The sequence below is a fragment of the Pristiophorus japonicus genome, chromosome 27 (assembly GCF_044704955.1).
Source record: "Pristiophorus japonicus isolate sPriJap1 chromosome 27, sPriJap1.hap1, whole genome shotgun sequence".
In the NCBI taxonomy this organism is placed as follows: Eukaryota; Metazoa; Chordata; class Chondrichthyes; family Pristiophoridae; genus Pristiophorus; species Pristiophorus japonicus.
Window position 1 is genome coordinate 4,156,970 of NC_092003.1, and position 21,864 is coordinate 4,178,833.

The 21,864-nt window shown below is 45.1% G+C and overlaps 1 protein-coding gene across 1 annotated transcript in view; it reads left to right on the forward strand.

Annotated features, from left to right (window-relative positions):
- LOC139239429 (ADP-ribose glycohydrolase MACROD1-like) overlaps positions 1–21,864 on the forward strand; it is a 1,029,639-nt gene that overhangs the window by 19,114 nt on the left and 988,661 nt on the right. Inside the window, exon 3 of the mRNA XM_070868158.1 lies at positions 5,185–5,301. Coding sequence (XP_070724259.1) covers positions 5,185–5,301 — 117 coding nt within the window. The remainder of the gene's footprint in view (positions 1–5,184; positions 5,302–21,864) is intronic.

Genomic DNA, 21,864 nt, shown 5'->3' on the forward strand with positions numbered 1-21,864 from the left:
CCTCTCCCCTTCCCCCTCCCTCTCCCCTTCCCCCTCCCTCTCCCCTTCCCCCTCCCTCTCCCCTTCCCCCTCCCTCTCCCCTTCCCCCTCCCTCTCCCCTTCCCCCTCCCTCTCCCCTTCCCCCTCCCTCTCCCTCTCTCTCTCTTACATTTGCCTTTCATATGACCACCTGTTTCAGGCATCAGCTCTGAGGATACTCTGGAAGCGCGTGGGGACCCAGTGCAGCAGGACCACCCCTATTTCTTCTGCTTTGCCCTGGAAAATTCTTGCTGGAATTTTCATTGCAGCCCTTGGAATAAAATATTGGTTACTTTATTCTGAAGGGAGTTTTGCCAAGATCGAGCAATGGATGTCTGCTGATGAGTGAAGGGTCATAGGCAGTGGGCAGGGAAGTGGAACTGAGCCCAAGATCAGATCAGCCATGATCTTATTAAATTGCGGAGCAGACTCGAGGGGCCAAATGGACGACTCGTGCTTCTATTTCTTATGTTCTTATGTCGAAATTAATATGGTATTCATCATGTTTTATGTTGGTGCTTAACGAGGCAATAAGAGATCACATATGAGGAAATACAACAGTTTATTTGATTGGTTTTGTTGAACCATGATGTTCACTGCTACAAGTATCCTTCATGTGTGAAGTGGCGTTTGAAAATCATATCAGCACTTCAACCTGATCAGCAGTGCAGGGTGCTTATCAGTGCTGTCAAGGAGCCGAAATGTGCCAAGAATGTGTACTATCTGCATGGTAGCGTATTGTTTCCATTGATTTTGATACCTCTGGTTCAAATCTTCAGCTTTTTCAATTATTTATTTACCCCCTCTCACTCTGTTTATTCTGGGAATTGTATAAGTTCTAATAAGTGCAATTCAACCATGCCCTTGGATCGAGAGCCGCTCCACTGAACTGTCTCTTGCTAACACTTCAGCTCAAGAGCACGAGGGAGAAAGCAGACTCCGTGTGGAAAGTAAATACTGTTATAAATTAACACGGATCAGAGTACAATTCAATTAATTGCATATAAAAGAAGCTCTATATAATTTTTTTAACTACTTATGATTAAATTCAGAATGGACACCAGCTTTAACATTTATATAATCACCCCACCCATGTGAACTTTTATATCAATGGGCAATAAAGAAAGGATTTCACATAAATGCTTGTAAAGTGATTTAGAATTTTATTAAACCCCTCAATAAAATGCAAAATGGCCACCATCTTTACCACTTACACACACTTGTACCACTTGGTAATAATCGTGAGGCTTGCCACCGTTTCGCAAATGTTACACCAACACGTGCAATGACATTATTAATTTGATTAAATTGCTAATGGAAGGCTTAACAGAAGCCATTAGAGGGCCATTCAGATGTGAAGTTTTATTTTATTGTCTCGTAATCGAGAGGTTTCACAGTTCAGGAGGTTTAATGCACCTTTAGGAATTAAAGCTCTTGTTCTTACAGAATTATCCTGTCTGCTGCTGCCAACCCTCGTGTGCAATCGTTTCATTTGGAAATGGTGCTTTTAGAAACATAGAAAATAGGTGCAGGAGTAGGACATTCGGCCCTTCGAGCCTGCACCACCATTCAATATGATCATGGCTGATCATGCAACTTCAGTACCCCACTCCTACTTTCTCTCCATACCCCTTGATCCCTTTAGCCGTAAGGGCCACATCTAACTCCCTTTTGAATATATCTAACGAACTGGACTCAGCAACTTTCTGTGGTAGAGAATTCCACAGGTTCACAATTCTCTGAGTGAAGAAGTTTCTCCTCATCTTGCTCCAAAATGGCTTACCCCTAATCCTTAGACTGTGACCCCTGGTTCTGGACTTCCCCAACATCGGGAACATTCTTCCTGCATCTAACCTGTCCAGTCCCGTCAGAATTTTATATGTTTCTATGAGATCCCCTCTCATTCTTCGAAATTCCAGTGAATATAAGCCTCGTCGATCCAGTCTTTCTTCATATGTCAGTCCTGCCATCCTGGGAATCAGTCTGGTGAACCTTCGCTGCACTCCCTCAATAGCAAGAATGTCCTTCTTCAGATTAGGAGACCAAAACTGTACACAAGACTCAAGGTGTGGTCTCACCAAGGCCCTGTACAACTGCAGTAAGACCTCCCTGCACCTATACTCAAACCCTCTCGCTATGAAGGCCAACATGCCATTTGCCTTTTGGGGAGCAGAGCTTTTTATGTGGGTAGCACAATAGGTTGATATTCTGGTGCGCCTTGTTGCAAGTGGTAGATTACATGTATTAATTCGCCCGGGAACAATTATCACATCTTCGCACTTGTTTAATGTCAAAATAAAATTAATTGCAAGATGAGATTTAGATCTGACATGTAAATTGTAAATAGGAGGGGTGCCCTGGCCAGAGGCCAAGTGCATTTAATTTCTTCACTGTTGATTGCCCTGTAATTTCCACACTCATGACTTCCTCACTTGTGAGTTATCTGGTCACCTAAACTTAAAGGTGTTTCACGTGCAGTTGCAAGTTTTTGACAAAGCAAAGATAACTTCAGTCACTCTTAGTGAAATGTTGATTAATGCTGTCTGTTTAAAAAGTATTAAATTATTTTTTTTAAAGCTTTCCTGCTGGTTTAACTAGTTAAAGTAGTGAGTAGCTGAGCTACACAGATGAGAAAGGTCCCAGGTTATCTTAACGAACAGCAGTAGGAGCATGCTCTTTGCTTCAGTGCCCATGGGCTACACGGGTGGGATGTGTGGGGGGGAAAATCGGCCTGATACTGACCTCAGTGCAGAGACCCCTGTTGGAAAGTACGGACTTGTAGAATGGGGCGGGGCAGCAGGGCTGTTATTTGGTCGATAAGAATTGACAGTGGAATGTTTTAATCACTGCTATGTGTTGCAGTTCCATGGTACACCAGCAGATGTCACCTTCGAGTGCTGGGAACATAACTAATTTTGTATGAATTAAACAGAGCGTGTCTGGATGTGTGTCGCTGTAAATTGTTGAATACTTTGATAAAGTCAAATTTGACTCCATTTTGCGTGGAACACGTTTTCTAGGCCGCTTTTAAGCTGAGGAAGGTTGCAGCTTCAAGCCCAAGTCATAACGCTTGAGCACATAACCTAGGCTTGCACTTCAGGCTTCTTTCATATGGTAGCAGCAAAGCAAATCAAGCGTCAATATCCAAGTTGGATATCCAGGCCAAAGCTCCGGTGTAACAGCGTGGATATCTTGTAGGCGGTCTGCAAATATCCTCTGCGGGCAGTGCTCGATGATGTGCTCCAGAGTCTGATTAGGAGTTCCAAAGTCGCAGGATGGGGACGCTTTAATCTTCCACCTATGGAGAAGGTGGCAGCAACTACCATGACCCATGCACTTCAGTGCTGTACCGTTGCAGGAGCAGTCTTTCGGACGGCTGTCTTGCCCGTTCGTAAAAGAGCCACTATTTGAGGAAGAGAAGGCACGTTCTCCTAATGACGTGGCTAACATTTATCCCTCAAACAACCCCACTGAAACAGATTAGCTTAGAAATTGGATCCAGTGCAGTGCAGGCTGTGTGTGCCTAATGAGGCTGCAACGGCAAATTGGTTGCGCCGGCCTCGTTTTCTGATTACCGGCTAACTATGGCCGCCAGTCACAGCCCCAGAGGCAATTCGCCGAGTCCCAGGAGGTAGCAAGGTCATGGGGAGCGGTTCAGGGGTGGGGAGGGGAGGCAAGGCAATTGGGAGTGGGCTTAATAAGACAAGTGAAACAGTCCAGACCTAACCTTTCGGGTGGCAGCCTCAAGCTGCCTTTAAGGATCGCTGGTTTGGCTGCCAAGTGGCTGAAGATACTGACTGCAGCATGCATAGAGCATGAAAATTGAATTTTGCGAAGGGGGGCTCACAGTTAAAGAAAGAAAGACTTGCCTTTATATAGCGCCTTTCACGGCCACTGAATGTCTCGAAGCGCTTTACAGCCAACAAAGTACTTTTTTGGAGTGTAGTCACTGTTGTAGTGTAGGAAACGCGGCAGCCAATTTGCGTACAGCAAGCTCCCACAAACAACAATGTGATAATGACCAGTTAATCTGTTTTAGTGATATTGATTGAGGGATAAATATTGGCTCCAGGACACTGGGGAGTATTCATCTGCTCTTCTTCGAAATAATGCCATGGGATCTTTTATGTCCATCTGAGAGAGCAGACGGGGCCTCGGTTTAACGCCTCAACGGAAAGACGGCCCCTCCGACAGTGCGGCGCTCCCTCGGCACTGCCCCTCCGACAGTGCGGCGCTCCCTCGGCACTGCCCCTCCGACAGTGCGGCGCTCCCTCGGCACTGCCCCTCCGACAGTGCGGCGCTCCCTCGGCACTGCCCCTCCGACAGTGCGGCGCTCCCTCGGCACTGCCCCTCCGACAGTGCGGCGCTTCCTCGGCACTGCCCCGCCGACAGTGCGCCGCTCCCTCGGCACTGCCCCTCCGACAGTGCGCCGCTCCCTCGGCACTGCCCCTCCAACAGTGCGCCGCTCCCTCGGCACTGCCCCTCCGACAGTGCGGCACTCCCTCGGCACTGCATTGGGAATGGTTGGCCTAGATTTCTGTGCTCAAGTCCCTGGAGTGGGACTTGAACCTACAACCTTCGGACGCAGAGGCGAGAGTGCTGCCCACTGAGCCACAGCTAACACTGTAAGGCCTTTCTCTTTACAAATGGAAAGGGCCTAATACCTGTTTCAAGTGTGGGTCCCAGTTGCCTGCGGAGGAGCCGCTACCGAACTGGCGGATGGTGCACTTCCGATGCGGAATGAGCGCATGCACGGCGCCCGCCATATTGGACCCTGATGTACCCGTTGTACGCCTATAAGACTTATGCAGCATAATCCGATTTCTTGCCCATTATCTGGTCATTTATCTCATTGCTGTTTGTGAGACCTTGCTCTGTGCAAATTGGCTGCTGCGTTTTCCTACAATTTTAAAAGTACTTCCTTGGCTTTCAGATGCTTTGGGACGTACTGAGGAGTTAAGACAATTCCATTTTCATGCAGTTACCGTCCAGTTACGTTGTTAGAAGGCGTCGGAAACGAATGTCCTGTTAAGTTGTTCTGGTGAAGAATGGGGCTCATGTTCACTGTCTTGGTGTTTGTACCCAGAAAGGTGCTTTGTGCTCCCAAAAAAAAGGTTTAGCTTTGTGTCGGTTCTGTAATGATTTTGCCTACATTTTGTTTTGCAGAAGAAAAGTTTAGACAGCCGGTATCCCACTACAAGAAGGACGATGTCATGAATGAAAAGCTTTCACTCTTGCAGGAGGATATCACCAAGTTAGAGATTGATGTAATCGTCAACGCAGGTTGGTACATTGGTAGCTACCCGACAGGCAAACGTACAAAAAGGATGCCTAGGAAAGGAATCAAGCCTGCTCCATCCAGTCGATGGTGCAATCCATCATCCTTTCGAGGCAAAAAAAAGTAGGAAGAAAACCTTACACAAATTCAGGAAAACTCTGGGCATTTGCTCTAATCCCAGACTTCACCCTCAGTTTCTAGCAATCTGGCTTTCAAAGTTGAGGCAATTCAGTCCTATTTTTCACTTGTGTATCTTTCTTTCTGTTTTTGTCCTGTTCTTAATTTTGTGTGCCTGGAGGTTTGGAAAGAGCCATTTTGAGTGCTGTTGCTTCATTGTTGGATGAAAAAGTGTGCTAAATTTGTTTGTATCAACTTGCGATATATGTAAAATGAATGGGAATACAGCTTTCAACTATATATGTGGCCACCAAAGCTCTATGTTGCGCATCTATTTGATACACGAAGGTGAATACCTCCCCGTCCTAAAATAACCAAGCAATGGTCAGGAGAATGTAGTTGCCCATCATTCACGATAGTCTCTGCTAACCAGCAGCTTGCCCCTTGAGATGAGGAGAAAATAATTGGAAGCAGCCCAAGATAGATTGCAGAAAGGAAGATTGTGCTCGGAAAAACCTGAAGCATTAGATAAAAGAGTTCTCTGACATGGTGACGGATGTGACGGCTGAAGGAAATGAGGTGAATGCGGTGTACGTGGACTTTCAGAAAGCCTTTGATGAGGCACCGCACAGAGGAGTATTGGGAGAAGATGTGAAGGGATTTGGAATCAGGGTGAGGGTAGCAAATTGGATCAAAAACTTAGGAGGGACTAAATGGAGATTCGAAGTTAAGGGCAGTTTCTCAGAGTGCTTGAAAGTATGTAGTGGTGTCCCATAGGCATCTGTCTGCGACCGCCTCTGTTCACTGTGCACATAGGGCTCGAGGGAGTGCTGCGCAAATTTGCAGATGACACTAAAATAGGAGGCATAGTAAATAATTCTGAGAACAAAAGGAAGCTACAAGATGGTGGAATGGACAAAAACCTGTGTAATGTATTTGCTTCATGGGCTCTTTGCTTAAGAATTCATAGCAACACATTGCTATTAAGAACTAGTTGGTTTATTAGCAAAGGTTTAACAATCACACGACACATTACCGGTTCACCCACCAGGCTCACAACCATCTGCCTCATCGTGGATCCCTTGAACCCAACTGGCCGTGGTTTTATTGAGTCTTATGAATGTCACGTGACTGGCTGAGCCACTCCCAACTCAACAGCTCGACTACTATTTTGTTGTGAACAATTAAATCATTAAAACAAGTGCCCCCTGATTAAAGGGGTGGTTTGGGGGAGGACACTCCAAACAAATGCCCCCTTGTTTTTTTTTTGAGGGTGCTAAAAACACAAATTATATAAGTGACCCTGGTTAAGCGGGGGAGGGGGGGCACTAAAACCGGCACAATAAACAAATTAAACTTTCGACAAAAAACATCAAATTCAGTCCCTCCGGTGCCCACCTCTCGCGGAAGGCCACAAACGTATCGGTGATCACCGCGTGCTCCATCCCCAGGGACACCCTGGCTCGGATGTAACCGCGAAAGAGAGGCAGGCAGTCGGGCTGAATGACCCCTCGACCGCCCGCTGCCTGGAGTGGTTGATGGCCCCCTTGGCCAGGCCCCAGAGCAGTCCTACGAGGAGGCCTTCTGACCTGGCCGCTCCCCTCCGCACAGGGTGCCCAAAGATCAGGAGCGTGGGACTGAAGTGCAACCAGAATTTGAGGAGCAGCCCCTTCAAATAATGGAATAGGGGCTGCAACCTCGTACGTTCAATAAAAACATGGAACACGGACTCTTCCAGCCTCAACAGCTCTACAAACCTGTGAGCATACTCGCTGGTGCATGCATTACAAGGTGGCAGATGGAATTTAATATCCGCAAATGCGAGGTGGTTAAAAAGGAGGGAAAGCTGCGTGACGTGGAACAGCAGAGGAACTTTGGGGGTTCAGGTTCGCATTAAAAAGTGGCACCTCAAGTGGATAAGGCCATAAAAAAGCTAGAGGTATACTCGATTTTATGACGAGAGGTATAGAATATAAAAACCAAAATGTAATGGTGGATCTATATAAAACCTCGATGATGAAAGTTGGAGTACTGTACAGTTTTGGCTCCGTGCTACAGGAAGAATGTTGAGGGTGTAGTGCAGATTTACGAGGATGCTGCCGAGTACAGCATGAGGAAACACACACACAGAAAGACTTCTAAAAATGAGAGCTGTTTGGTTAGAGCAACAGAAATTACAGGGTGATTTAATAGAGATGTTTTAAATGATAAAGGGATGGGGCAGAGGTGGTAGAAACTGTTTCACATGACGGGTCTAGAACGAGGGAACATAGATATAAGATTATTTACAGATAGGGGTCAAGAGCACCTTTTTGTTTTAACAAGAGGTTGTGAGGCTGTGGGATGCAGCACCAGAATTAGCGATTGAAGCAGAAGCCAGGTCAACATTCAAGAATAGGGTAGATAGGTGGTTGAAATAAAGGGATTTGGAAACAGAGGGATTTGGACTACTGCTCATGTGGTGGTTAAACATCAACTGGATTGTATTGTCATTTCTGTTCATTCTATATAACTTAGGCACTTGTTAAGTTGCATTTTTAAGGACTGTAGCAATTTCACATTCACCAAGTCTTGGCACTTTATTTCAGAGGGCAATGCCTGGTATCTAACCTAATTATTTTTTTATTGATTTTATTGGCATGACCTCGATTCCAACCAGACCTATCCATTTCAAATAATCTATCCAACTAGGGTGTCTCCAATCCCCACATCATTTACAAAACTTCAATCACATTCCCCTAAGTTGGTTATTAATTGTAAAGCAAACACCTGTCTGCTACCATGGACAGCGCTGATCAAATTTGTTCTGTAACAGTGAGTTAACAATCCATGCACATTAGGGGAGTAGTGAAGCTGGAAGGGTGATATTTGCAATACTTAACATTGTACATTGTGACTGAAATATTGGCGAATCGTTTAACTTTTGGGATATTTATGCTGATACGGGTTTGGCAGCCATGCACTTGTGTAACAGGCTGTCTAATTTTCTGGAATTTCTAAAACAGAGACCAGATACAAAGCATGCCTCACGATATAGAGGCATCAACTAGTTATTATGATTTTCACCAAGTTCTCATCAACAGCAAAGAAAATATCTTTTAACTGGTTTGCGACTTGGCAAAAGTCCTATAAAAGAAAAACAGATTTGCATTTCTACAGCGCCTTTCACAACCTCAAAGCGCTTTATAGCCAATGAAGTACTTTTGGAGTGTAGTCACTATTGTGAATGTCGGAAACGCGGCAGCCAATTTGCGCACATCAAGCTCCCATAAACAGCAATGTGATAATGACCAGATAATCTGTTTTTTGTTATGTTGATTGAGGGATAAATATTGGCCCCAGGACACTGAAGAACTCCCCTGCTCGTCTTTGATACAGCGGCTAGGGGTCTTTTATGTCCACCTGAGAGAGAATCCCGGAGGCCTTGGTTTAATGTCTCGACCGAAAGAAGGTGCCTCTGACAGTGCGGCGCTCCCTCAGCACTGCCCCTCCGACAGTGCGGCGCTCCCTCAGTACCGCCCCTCCGACTGTGCGACACTTCCTCAGTACTGCCCCTCCTACAGTGCGGCACTCCCTCAGTACTGTACTGGAGTGGAGTGTCAGCCTAGATTTTTTTTGTGCTCAAGTCCCTGGAGTGAGACTCGAACCCACAACTTTCTGACTTAGAGGTGAGAGTGCTACCTACTGAGCCACACTGTTCTTTGAGTTCAAATCCAATCTTCTGACAAGGTAACTTTTAGCTTCAAGACATCCAGAATTTAAAAAAAGTATCTGAGCTGTGAGATTGTGTGAAAATTGTGAATTTGATAGATTTATTTAAATAATTTGTGTTTTTTTAATATATTAAAATGAATTCAGTTTAATATCTTGAAACCTGTCCATCAGGCTTAAGACACCTTTAAAAATTAATCAGTAGAACATTTTCAGTTCAAGGAATGTGCTGCATTCCATTACCGAGATGCCTTGGTTGAATTGATTATTTGTAAGATATGCCCGCTCCTTAGTTTTACCTTTTGCCATTTTTATTCCTACTTCCCTGAAGCCACTGGTGTATAGCTCCATGGATCCCAGCCCTCTGGTACTTAAGTCGCCCTTCTTCATGTGTGAACTTAGCCAGTAAGGCTATTTGACAATAGGGGGCATCGCAGCTGAACTTGATCATAAGAACATAAAAATTAGGAGCAGGAGTCGGCCATTTGGCCCCTCGAGCCTGCTCCGCCATTCAATAAGATCATGGCTGATCTGATCTTGGCCTCAACTCCACTTCCCTGCCCGCTCCCCATAACCCTCGACTCCCTTATCGTTCAAAAATCTGTCTATCTCCACCTTAAATCATGTTCATGCATGTGGATATCTGAGCAGGAATGGGAATCCCGGACAATTTTTCCCCCCTTGTTTCTGGCCCAGGGCCATGGAGATGAATTGTAGTACACTCTCTGCTGTCCAAGCTGACATCAGCAAACTCCACATCGATTGGGAATAAAATCTTGCTTGTGCTGATTTAATTCTGGACAGCAGTTGCTTCGTGACACTAGCCCGTGTGTCCCTGGGTTAGGAAAGGGAAAATTCAGGCATGATTCCCACTCCTGAATGCTTTACCGTGACCTCCTTCCCTAAGCTGAGCCACTGAGACTAATTGTGTCACCAGCATAGACCAGGAATTGAACTTTGGATCCTCCTGATAGATTGGCACCATTACGACTGAACCATTGAGAGCCAGCCTCATAGTTTTGGAAAGTCATCTGATGTAGATTGGAAAAATCAAAGGGATTTTGAAGTTAATGTCGGCTGTGGCTCAGTGGGTAGCACACTTGCCTCTGAGTCAGAGGTTGTGGGTTCAAGTCCCACTCCAGGAACATTCGCACATAAATCTAGGCTGACACCCCAGTGCGATGCTGAGGGAGCGCCGCACTGTCGGAGGTGCCGTCTTTTGGATGAGATGTTAAAGTGAGGCCCCGTCTGCCCTCTCAGGAGGAATAAAAGATCCCACGGCCACTATTTGGAAGAGGAACGGGGAGATATCCCCAGTGTCCTGGGGCCAATATTTATCCCTCAATGAACGTAACAAAGAAACAGATTATTTGGTCATTATCACATTGCTGTTTGTGGGAGCTTGCTGTGCGCAAATTGGCTGCCGCGTTTCCCACATTACAGCAGTGCTGACACACCAAAAGTACTTCATTGGCGAAAATGAGAAAGCAACAAGAACCTGAGAAGGGTGAATACAATAATGGAACAAACAACACCGGAAACATACCATAAATAGGATAAAAACACGGAGAACAGGCTAGAAAATATGGTTTGTGAGAAAGGGTACCCGGAGGAGAAGAGAAATGGACAATGGTTGCTGGGCTAAATTGGAAATAAAAAGAAAAATGACACAGGCTGAAAATCTGAGATGAAAACAGCAAAGCTGGAAACAGAAGGTGTTTCAATCTGTCCGAAACTGGCTCCCATCTGAAACATTGATCTCTCGCTCCCTCTATTTCAGTTTCTTGACTGACTTATCATTTCCAACATTTTCTGTTGGATAAGATTCAAACTAATACATGAGTTGAAGCACATAGATATTTCTGTGGAACACTGCTACCTTGACCAGAAATAATAATATATAATTGCGATCGATACTGTCACAGAAAGGAGAAATTGTGAGCAGTAATGAATGCGAATGACAGTATTTCATTAATTTTGCTATCAGTTGCAACATCCATCACTGTTTTTCTCAACCCAATGCCATTTGTCAGATCTTCGGTTTCACTATTCTGTGGCTGTACCAATCTATTACTGCTTGTCAAGGTAGCAGATTTTTCGAGAAATGGTGGCTCAAGTCCGTACAGGTTGAACCTCCCTTATCTAGAACCCTCTGGACCTGGCCTGTTGCGAATGAGGGATATTTCCGGATAAGGGGAGGTCACGTGTTTTCAGTGTGTGTGCCAATTGGCTCAGTCAGACAGTCAATCAGTGTGGTGTTGGCGGGCCAGCGGGCCAGCGGGCCTGAGGTGTCGGCGGGCTGTCAGGCCCCAAGGTGACGGCGAGGTGTCGGCAGGTTCTGAGGTATCGGCAGGCCATGCGGGCCTCGAAGTGTTTCAAGTTGAGGGGGCTTTTGCTGCTGCTGATCACTTTCTTTCTAGTAAGTGTGGATTTTCTGTTTAGGTGAATGATTTAATTAAATAATAAAGGAAAGGTATCACTGTTGTGCCTAAAAAGGTAATGGGAAACATTGAGAGGGGCGAGGGGGGTGGCGGCGGTCAGAGTTCTGTGCATGCACCACCCAGCGGCTGGGAATGGTACCGGACGAGGGGTGGTGCAGGATAAGGGAGTCCCGGATAAGAGAGATTCAACCTGTACTTTTAATGAGGGGATTTCCCTATGAGGAGAGATTGAGTAGACTAGGCCTATATTCCCCGAGATTTAGAAGAATGAGAGGTGATCTGATTGAAACACACAAAATTCTTAAGGGGCTTGACTGGGTTAATGCTGAGAAAATGTTTCCCCCTGGCTGGGGAATCTCGAACATGGGGGTCACAGTCTCAGAATAAGGGATCGGCCATTTAGAACTGAGATGAGGAGAAATTTCTTCACTCAAAAGAGCTGTGAATGCTCAGTTATTGAGTATATTCAAGACAGCGGTCGATAGATTTTGGGGAATTAAGCGAAATAGGGATAGTGCAGGCACGTGGAGTTGAGGTAGAAGATCAGTGGTGATCTTATTGAATGGCAGAGCAGGCTCGAGGGGCCAAATGGCCGACTCCTGCTTGTATTTCTTATGATCTTAACATTTTTTTTAATTGTGAGGGTGACACTGTTTTTCTTTCCAAGCCACGTGGTCAAGAGGCTGACTGGGCAATCTGGTCCCAGGACTACTCCTGTGCTGCCCTAAAACTGGTCACTCGGAGGTCCACAGAAGCAACACCTCGGATGACCATGGTCTTGAATTTTACTCTCCTTTCCGACAGCAAAGCACCAGGCCTCTCCTGGGCACTCCAACCTGGGAATTCTGCATTGCCCGACAATCCATGTAACCCAGGACTGCCAACTCACTCATTTGAAACAAAACTTTAAAAATCTTAATTTTCAAATCTTAATCTTAAATCTCTGTAAACTTGAGGTCATCCAAAACTCTGCTGCCCCGTGTCCTAACTTGCACCCAGTCCCGCTCACCCATCACCTGTGCCCGCTGACCGACATTGGCTCCTAGTCCGGCAACGCCTCAATTTAAAAATTCTCACTCTTTTCAAATCCCCTCTCTGGCCTCGCCACTCCCTATCTCTGTAACCACCGCTAGCCCTACAATCCTCTGAGATCTCAGCGCCCCTCGAATTCTGGCCTCTTGCGCATCCCCCGATTTTCATCATCGATGGCCGTGCCTTCAGCTGCCCAGACCCTAAGCTTTGGAATTCCTAAAGCTCTCCACCTCTCTTTCTTTCTATTGCTACCTCTCTTTCCTCCTTTTAGAACATTCTTAAAACCTACCTCTTTGGTCACCTGTCCTAATATCTCCTTATGTGGCTCGGTGTCAAATATTGTTTTATAATGCTTCTGTGAAGCACCTTGGGACATTTTCTTATGTTAAGGTGCTATATAAATACAAGTAGTCGGTTGTTAATTTAAAAAATCTACACTATTTTGATGTACCTAACTCTGAAAAGCAAGTAACGACCCCATATGTAACAGATTGAGCTGTTTTCCGTTTCCAGAATTGTCATTTTTATTTCAGATTTTCATTCTTTGTGGGTTTTCTTTTGATTCCAATTCTGCCGAATACTGCCCAGCATCTTTTGTTCATTTCTCTTCCCTTCTCTAAATACCCTTTCTCGCAAATCATATATTCCAGTATGCCTGCTAAATTTCTGTCTGTGGAGCTGGACTATTCAGGAGGGAAATATTTCCACACAAAGGCTAGTAGAAAACTGGAAAACTTTCCCAAAAAGGCTGTGAATGTGAGACAATTGGAGCTTTCAAGATTGAGATAAATCGATCTTTGTTAGGCAAGGATATCAAGGGATATGAAGCACAGGCAGGCTGAGATGCAGATCAGCCATGATCGAATTGAATGGCAGAACAGGCTCGATGGGCGAAATGGCCTCCCTTTGTTTCGCATGTTCCTACCCCATTTGCAACCCTTTCAGCTTTTTCCGTCCACTTTTTCACCCCTCTCAGGTTCTTGTTGCTTTCTGGCTCTAACTGTAGAGGTTACCTTGCTTTCACGTCTTTCAAAAAGGAACTTCAGCATCGGTTGCCCATATGTCATATGCTTAACATCTGGTCCAGACTTAATCTCCAATTACCCAAATTTTTTTATACTTTCTGTTCTGTTTATTACTATCTCGCTTCTCCTTTGGCACCCATTTTCAATCCTTTTTCATATGAATTAATTTCAGAAATGCTTTGAATATTGTTACAAATTGTGGAAATACTGCCAAACGCCTGCTGGTGGCACTATTGAACTGACTAAAAAAAGCCAGCTCCCCTCTGGTGTTCCTTCCAAATTCTAAACCATCCTATTCTCCAGATCATTATTTTTGCAGTGATTTTTGAAATGCAAAATGTCAAGACACGAAATGAATCAAGGTCTGCTATAAATCACCACCTGTATAAATGTAGAGTGAGGTGGTTGCATAGTAATTGGCATCCAGACTCCCTCACCATTTGGGGAAATTAAAGGCCAGGTTCTAAGAAACAGAGCCTTTCAAGAGCATTTCATTTGATTAATGCTTTTAAAGATTCTTTGCAGAGTAGCCCATGTCAGTTGCTCTGTAATTAACAGCCCAGAATTACATTGAAAGAATGGGCCCTGTGCAGTCCATGTACACACACAGAGAGCTCTGCTCATCCTGCTTTGCAGACACACACGCACATACCAACACACACACGCCTATGTACAGCACACGCGCCAACGCATCATCATCATCATAGGCAATCCCTCGAAACGAGGATGACTTACTTCCACGCCAAAAAAGGGATGAATTCACAGGTGTTTCAATGAAGGACCGAATATTCCAGGTCCTGAACTACATAGTGTAGAATGGAAGATGCCTCTGCGTGGCACACCAGCCACCACACAGGCTTGACAGAGCTAGGTCTTGGTTCAGTGGCAAGGATTAACCAAGACGACTGGAGACCAGCTCTGCTGCACAGAACTAGTGCGCACACACATCGCCGCTCCTGCTGTACCTACCCATGCTCCAATCACCGACTGGACCTTGATGACGTCGCCCTCCTGCACCAGCTCGCGCTGTACAGCCAACGCATATGCACACACACGCACACACACGCACACACACACACACACACACACACACACACACACACACACACACTGGCCCAACACACACACACGGGCCCAAAACACACAAACACACAAACAAACACACACACACACACACACACGCTGGCCCAACACACACACACACACACACACACACACACGCTGGCCCAACACACACACTGGCCCAATACACACACACACACACACACACACACACTGGCCCAACACACACACACACACACACACACACACACACACACACACACTGGCCCAACACACACACACACACACACTGGCCCAACACACACACACACACACACACATGCCCAACACACACACACACACACACACACACACACACTGGCCCCACACACACACACACACACACACACACATACACACACACACACACACACACACACACACACGTACTGGCCCAACACACACACACACACACACACACACACACACACTGGAACACACACACACACACACTGCCCCAACACACACACACACACACACACACACACACACACACACTGGCCCAACACACACACACACTGGCCCAATACGCGTGCGCACACAATACACGCGCGCGCACCAAGTTTTGCCTCGGGCATTTCTGATGGGGCGGTGGGTGGAGACATAGAGGGAAGAAATGCTCAACATGATGTATTGGCATGTGGAATGGAAATGATCAAAGCGTGTGATAGTACAACTGGTACTTCACTGTTGTAGTTACAGGAATATTTTTGTTTAAATTGTGAGTACTGATGACCTCAACGTGTGTCAGTTGGGATCATTCCCCAAGACTTGCAGTATGAGCATAAAGGAATTAAATTAACGTTGGTAATGATGTAGGTGGAAAGGGGAGGCCTTCAGCTTCAGCTATTAGCATTTTAGTAACTGCTCCCAGTTTCCCGATCTTATTTAAACACCATTTCCACCAATCCCACCACCTTCACCACCTTGTCTAAGGTTGTTAAAGTTGAATTTCAATTTTTAAATAAGAAATAGGTTTGGGAGTAGGCCATACGGCCCTTCAAGCCCTCTCCGCCATTCAATAAGATCATGGCTGATCTGATCATGGACTCGGGTCCACTTCCCTGCTCACTCCCCATAACCCATTATCCCCTTATCGTTTAAGAAACTGTCTTAAATTTATTCAATGTCCCAGCTTCCACAGCTCTCTAAGGCAGAGAATTCCACAGATTTACAACCCTCTGAGAGAAGAAATTTCTCCTCATCTCTGTTTTAAATGGGCGGCCCCTTATTCTAAGATTATGCCCTCTAGTTCTAGTCTCCCCCATCAGTGGAAACATCCTCTCTGCATCCACCTTGTCAAGCCTCCTCATAATCTTACATGTTTCGATAAGATCACCTCTCATTCTTCTGAATTTCAATGGTAACTTTTTTTAAAATGGATTTCTTGGTGGAATTAGATTGAAGGGATCTGTGTTCTCATCTGCTGCGTTATGTCAATGATCTTTAATTAGCTCTCACCATTATCTCAGTCCGAATTACTTCTTTATGTGTTTTGTGATCATCAAGTTGAGGGATGTTCGTGCTGAAAATCTGGAAAAAAAAATACAAAGTTCTGGAAATTCACAGCAACATCGACTCTTACAGCACAGAAGGAGGCCATGTGTCCCATTGTGTCTGCGCCGGTTCTTTGAAAGAGCTGTCCAATTAGTCCCACTCCCCTGTTCTTTTGAATCTACTGAATCTGCTTCCACCACCCTTTCAGGCAATGCATTGCAGATCAGAACAACTCATTGTGCAAAAATGTTTCTCCTCGTCGTCCACTTGATCAACATCTGAAAGATAAAGTCTGTATGAAGCTGGGGACCTCTCATGCACTTTCATGATTATCAAGTTTTATTTCTTGACTACAGATGTGTGTCTCAGAAATGACGATTTGAAAATGATTATTCTATCCCAAAGTTCCTTCGCACTTTCCCTCGGCTGTCATGTTTTGCCTATGGCCACGAGACTTTATGACGATGAATATTTTTGAGTCTGCTTGGATAGCTCTGGGACTATTTACAATACCTTTTATTCATGTATTTTTCCATTTGATCTGTTAAGAGTTTTCACTGAACTGCTGAGACTATTACCCAATTCTCCTTTCTGCAACATGTCTGTAAATAGGATTTGACATTTGTATTAAGCCTGCAGTGTGCCAGATGCATGCGTCAAGCCTCCCCTGCTTGAGGTAGTGAGTGGCTGCACTATCCAGACCAGGAATGGCCCAGGCTCGATCAACAGTCTGTGCTGCGTTAGCCAATCTCAACCGGAATGGTAGCAAGTGCATTACACCTGCCTTCTGCATTACTGGACAAGTGAGAAATTCATTTCGGGTCCCTGCTTTCAGGCAACTTATACTTCACGCCTGCTATAGTCAAGTGAGACCTGGCTGAGACCTTAAACAATTATTTTGCTTCGGTCTTCACAGTGGAAGACACAGAAACCATGCCAGAAATTGCTGGTCACAGGAATGTGGGAAGGGAGGACCTTGAGACAATCACTATCACTAGGGGGGTAGTGCTGGACAGGCTAATGGGACTCAAGGTAGACAAGTCCCCTGGTCCTGATGAAATGCATCCCAGGGTATTAAAAGAGATGGCGGAAGTTATAGCAGATGCATTCGTTATAATCTACCAAAATTCTCTGGACTCTGGGGAGGTACCAGCGGATTGGAAAGCAGCTAATGTAACGCCTCTGTTTAAAAAAGGGGGCAGACAAAAGGCAGGTAACTATAGGCCGGTTAGTTTAAGATCTGTAGTGGGGAAAATGCTTGGAGCTATCATTAAGGAAGAAATAGCGGAACATCTAGATAGGAATAGTGCAATCAAGCAGACGCTGCATGGATTCATGAAGGGGAAATCATGTTTAACTAATTTACTGGCATTCTTTGAGGATATAACGAGCATGGTAGATAGAGGTGTACCGATGGATGTGGTGTATTTAGATTTTCAAAAGGCATTCGATAAGGTGCCACACAAAAGTTTACTGCAGAAGATAAAGGTACGCGGAGTCAATGGAAATGTATTAGCATGGATAGAGAATTGGCTGGCTAACAGAAAGCAGAGAGTCGGGATAAATGGGTCCTTTTCCAGTTGGAAATCGGTGGTTAGTGGTGTGCCACAGGGATCGGTGCTGCTCCCACAACTGTTTACAATATACATAGATGACCTGGAAGAGGGGACAGAGTGTAGTGTAACAAAATTTGCAGATGACACAAAGATTAGTGGGAAAGCGGGTTGTGTAGAGGACACAGAGAGGCTGCAAAGAGATTTAGATAGGTTAAGCGAATGGGCGAAGGTTTGGCAGATGGAATACAATGTCGGAAAGTGTGAGGTCATCCACCTTGGGAGAAAAAAAACAGTAAAAGGGAATATTATTTGAATGGGGAAAAATTACAACATGCTGCAGTGCAGAGGGACCTGGGGGTCCTTGTGCATGAATCCCAAAAAGTTAGTTTGCAGGTGCAACAGGCAATCAGGAAGGCGAATGGAATGTTGGCCTTCATTGCGAGAGGGATGGAGTACAAAAGCAGGGAGGTCCTTCTGCAACTGTATTGGGTATTGGTGAGGCCGCACCTGGAGTACTGCGTGCAGTTTTGGTCACCTTACTTAAGGAAGGATATACTGGCTTTGGAGGGGGTACAGAGACGATTCACTAGGCTGATTCCGGAGATGAGGGGGTTACCTTATGATGATAGATTGAGTAGACTAGGTCTTTACTCGTTGGAGTTCAGAAGGATGAGGGGTGATCTTATAGAAACATTTAAAATAATGAAAGGGATAGACAAGATAGAGGCAGAGAGGTTGTTTCCACTGGTCGGGGAGACAAGAACTAGGGGGCACAGCCTCAAAATACGGGGAAGCCAATTTAAAACCGAGTTGAGAAGGAATTTCTTCTCCCAGAGGGTTGTGAATCTGTGGAATTCTCTGCCCAAGGAAGCAGTTGAGGCTAGCTCATTGAATGTATTCAAATCACAGATAGATAGATTTTTAACCAATAAGGGAATTAAGGGTTATGGGGAGCGGGCGGGTAAGTGGAGCTGAGTCCACGGCCAGATCAGCCATGATCTTGTTGAATGGCAGAGCAGGCTCGAGGGGCTAGATGGCCTACTCCTGTTCCTAATTCTTATGTTCTTAATGCCTCCCTATCTCTGTAATCTCCTTCAGCCCCACAACCGTCCTGAGATGTGTGAGCTCCTCAAATTCTGCTCTCTTGAGCATCCCTGATTATTGGCAGTCGTGCCTTCTGTTGCCTAGGCCCCAAGCTCTGGAACTCCTTGTCTAAACCTCTCCGCCTCTCTCCTCCTTTAAGATGTTCCTTAAAACATACATCTTTGACTAAGCTTTTGGTCAGTTGCCGTAATTTCTTCTTATGTGGCTGTGTCAATTTTTTAAATTATAACACTCCTGTGATGCGCCTTGGGACGTTTTACTATGTTAAAGGCGCTATATAAATACAAGTTTTTGTTGTAATGCCCTTCTCTCCCCACCCCACCCCCAAACATGGTAATCTCTCCTGCTGATGCTCAATGTCGAGGCTTACCTGCCAAAAATGATGTCTTGGACAAGGTACTGGAAACCGGATGACTCCATGGAACCATAAGCCAGAAAAGGCCGAATTGACAGGAAAACGATTTTTTTTTTAAAGACGAGCTCAGTTTTTACCAGGGTCTTTTTAGAGTTCTGCGGTCCCTCAAGGCTAGATTGTGTGACTGCTCAACCAAGCTCCGCAGAAAAAGAATAGGTCGATCCAATTTGAGGCACATTACCGTGTGGTTCCACACATTTATATGTTAAAGAGATTGTAACAGTGAAGAGTGACAGGAAAAATAACAAAGAAGCTGATAACAACCTCTGGGTAGCATATAATTACAATTGACATATAATAACAGATGGGATACTGACGTAGCATAATTCTGCAGCAAAAAAGCAAACAAAAAACTTGTCAATTTTAATATGTATCCTCTTATTACACCCACAAATTTCTATCACCATCCTTAGAACATTATCATAAAAGAAAAACATGTTCATTGAATGATCAATTTCCTTTCTGTCATGTATGTAACCTTTATGTAACAACACTGCAATATTGTATATACCTAAGAAATGCACACCTTGACCACAGGAGGTGAACTTGTGGGAGACACACTTCACCTGTTCATCCAAGTATATAAAGGGAGGTCCCACGCAGGGTCATCCCTTCTTGGTCCTGTGAATAAAGGTTCAGGTTATGGAGTGACCTTGTCCATAGAATGTGCCTCGTGTGGATTAGTGGTATTTTGTAAGGACTTTACACTTTCCATCATCGGCGGAGCATCTCCAGCACTGGCTTCTCTTCCCACCCCCGTAATCCGCCAGTAATCAAATCCTGGCCTCTTCCTCTTCTTTATCTATATGCTGCCTCTTGGCAACCTCATCCAAAGACATGGGTGAGTTGAGCTTCTGACCCCCATATCCTCTCCGTTACGAAGACTGCGTACTTCCACCTCTGTAACATTGCCCACTTTACCCCCCACCTCAGCCCATCGGCTGCCGAAGTGCCTTTCCATACCCTTTTCACCTCCAGGCTCGACTATTCCAATGCTCTCCTGGCCGGCCTCCCATCCTCCATGCTCTGTGAACCTCACCGCAACCAAAACTCTGCTATCCGTATCCTATTCCACACCAAATCCTTCTTATTGGCTCCCTGTCCCCAGTGCCACCAACTCTCAACTTCATTTTTAAATCCCTTCATGTCTTTGCTCCTCTCTACCTCTGTAGCCTCCTCCAGCTCATCAACTCCCCAGAACTCTGCATATTTCTGGCATTGGCTTCTTATGCCCCCTCACTCTGCCCCACCATTAAATATATTTAAGGCGGAGATAGACAGATTTTTGTGCGATAAGGAAGTAAAGGGTTATGGGGAGTGGGCGGGGAAGTGGAGCTGAGTCCATGATCAGATCAGCCATGATCTTATTGAATGGTGGAGCAGGCTCGAGGGGCCAAATGGCCTACTCCTGCTCCTATTTCTTATGTTCTTATGTCTTATGTTCTTATTGCCGTCTGTGCCATCAGCCGTCTGGATCCTATGCTCTGAAATAATCTCCCGAAATCACTCAACCTCTCAACCTTTTAAGACCTTCCTGAAAACCCACCTCTTCGACTAAGCTTTTGATCATCCCTCCTAATTTCTCATTCTCAGCCTCGGCATCCAGTTTTGTCTGATTACGACTCTGTGAATCACTTTGGGATGTATTTTCGATGTTATAATTGCATGTTGTTTTTTTAGAGCACGACATGAGAAAAAAATATTAAAAACAAAGTTAAATGGTATATTGAATCACATGTATATGAAACAGATTTGTAGGAAGTTAAATTAAACAAAAATTTGCATTTATTTAGCAGCTTTAAAATAGTAAAGCATCCCTTAATTTTTTTTTAAGTACTGTTAGCAGTAGAACAGTAATCTTTTGTAGATGGTGCTGTTGAGTCAGTTATTGTAATCTTGCGAGCAGTGGTAGAACTGTATGAGAGCCGGCCTTTTATATGCTCCGCAGAGCTCACCAAGCCTTTGTTATTTTCCCACTGTTCTTTGCTGTGCTGCGATCTGATTGTTTCATGGATATCAAATGCTATTTTGAAGTGCAGACAAAGGAATTCTAGAATGCAACGGCCATTTTGTGTTCTTTATTTAATTAAAGTCCAAAATGGGTTTTCCATTGTGAGGGCAGAAACTCTGAGGTTAGTTCGGCAAGCAAGAGCACGAGGGTTTTTTGTTATTGTGGTAACTAAAATAAGAACATAAGAAATAGGAGCAGGAGTAGGCCATACGGCCCCTCGAGCCTGCTCCGCCATTTAATATGATCATGGCTGATCCGATCATGGACTCAGGTCCACTTCCCTGCCCACTCCCCATAACTCCTTCTTCCCTTATCGGTTAAGAAACTGTCTATTTAAAATGAGACAAGGTAACACAACGGGTTGAAATTAGGCTACTTCTCTCCACAGTTGCTGCCTGACCGGCTGAGCATTTCCAGCATTTTCTGAGCAGCCTTGGATGTCTCACCCTCCCGAGGGGCTAATAGTATTCAAATAGCCCGTAAGGGGATCGAACTAGTGATGATGGCGTTATTAGCACCACGCTCTAACCAACTGAGCTAATCAGCCACAAAATAATG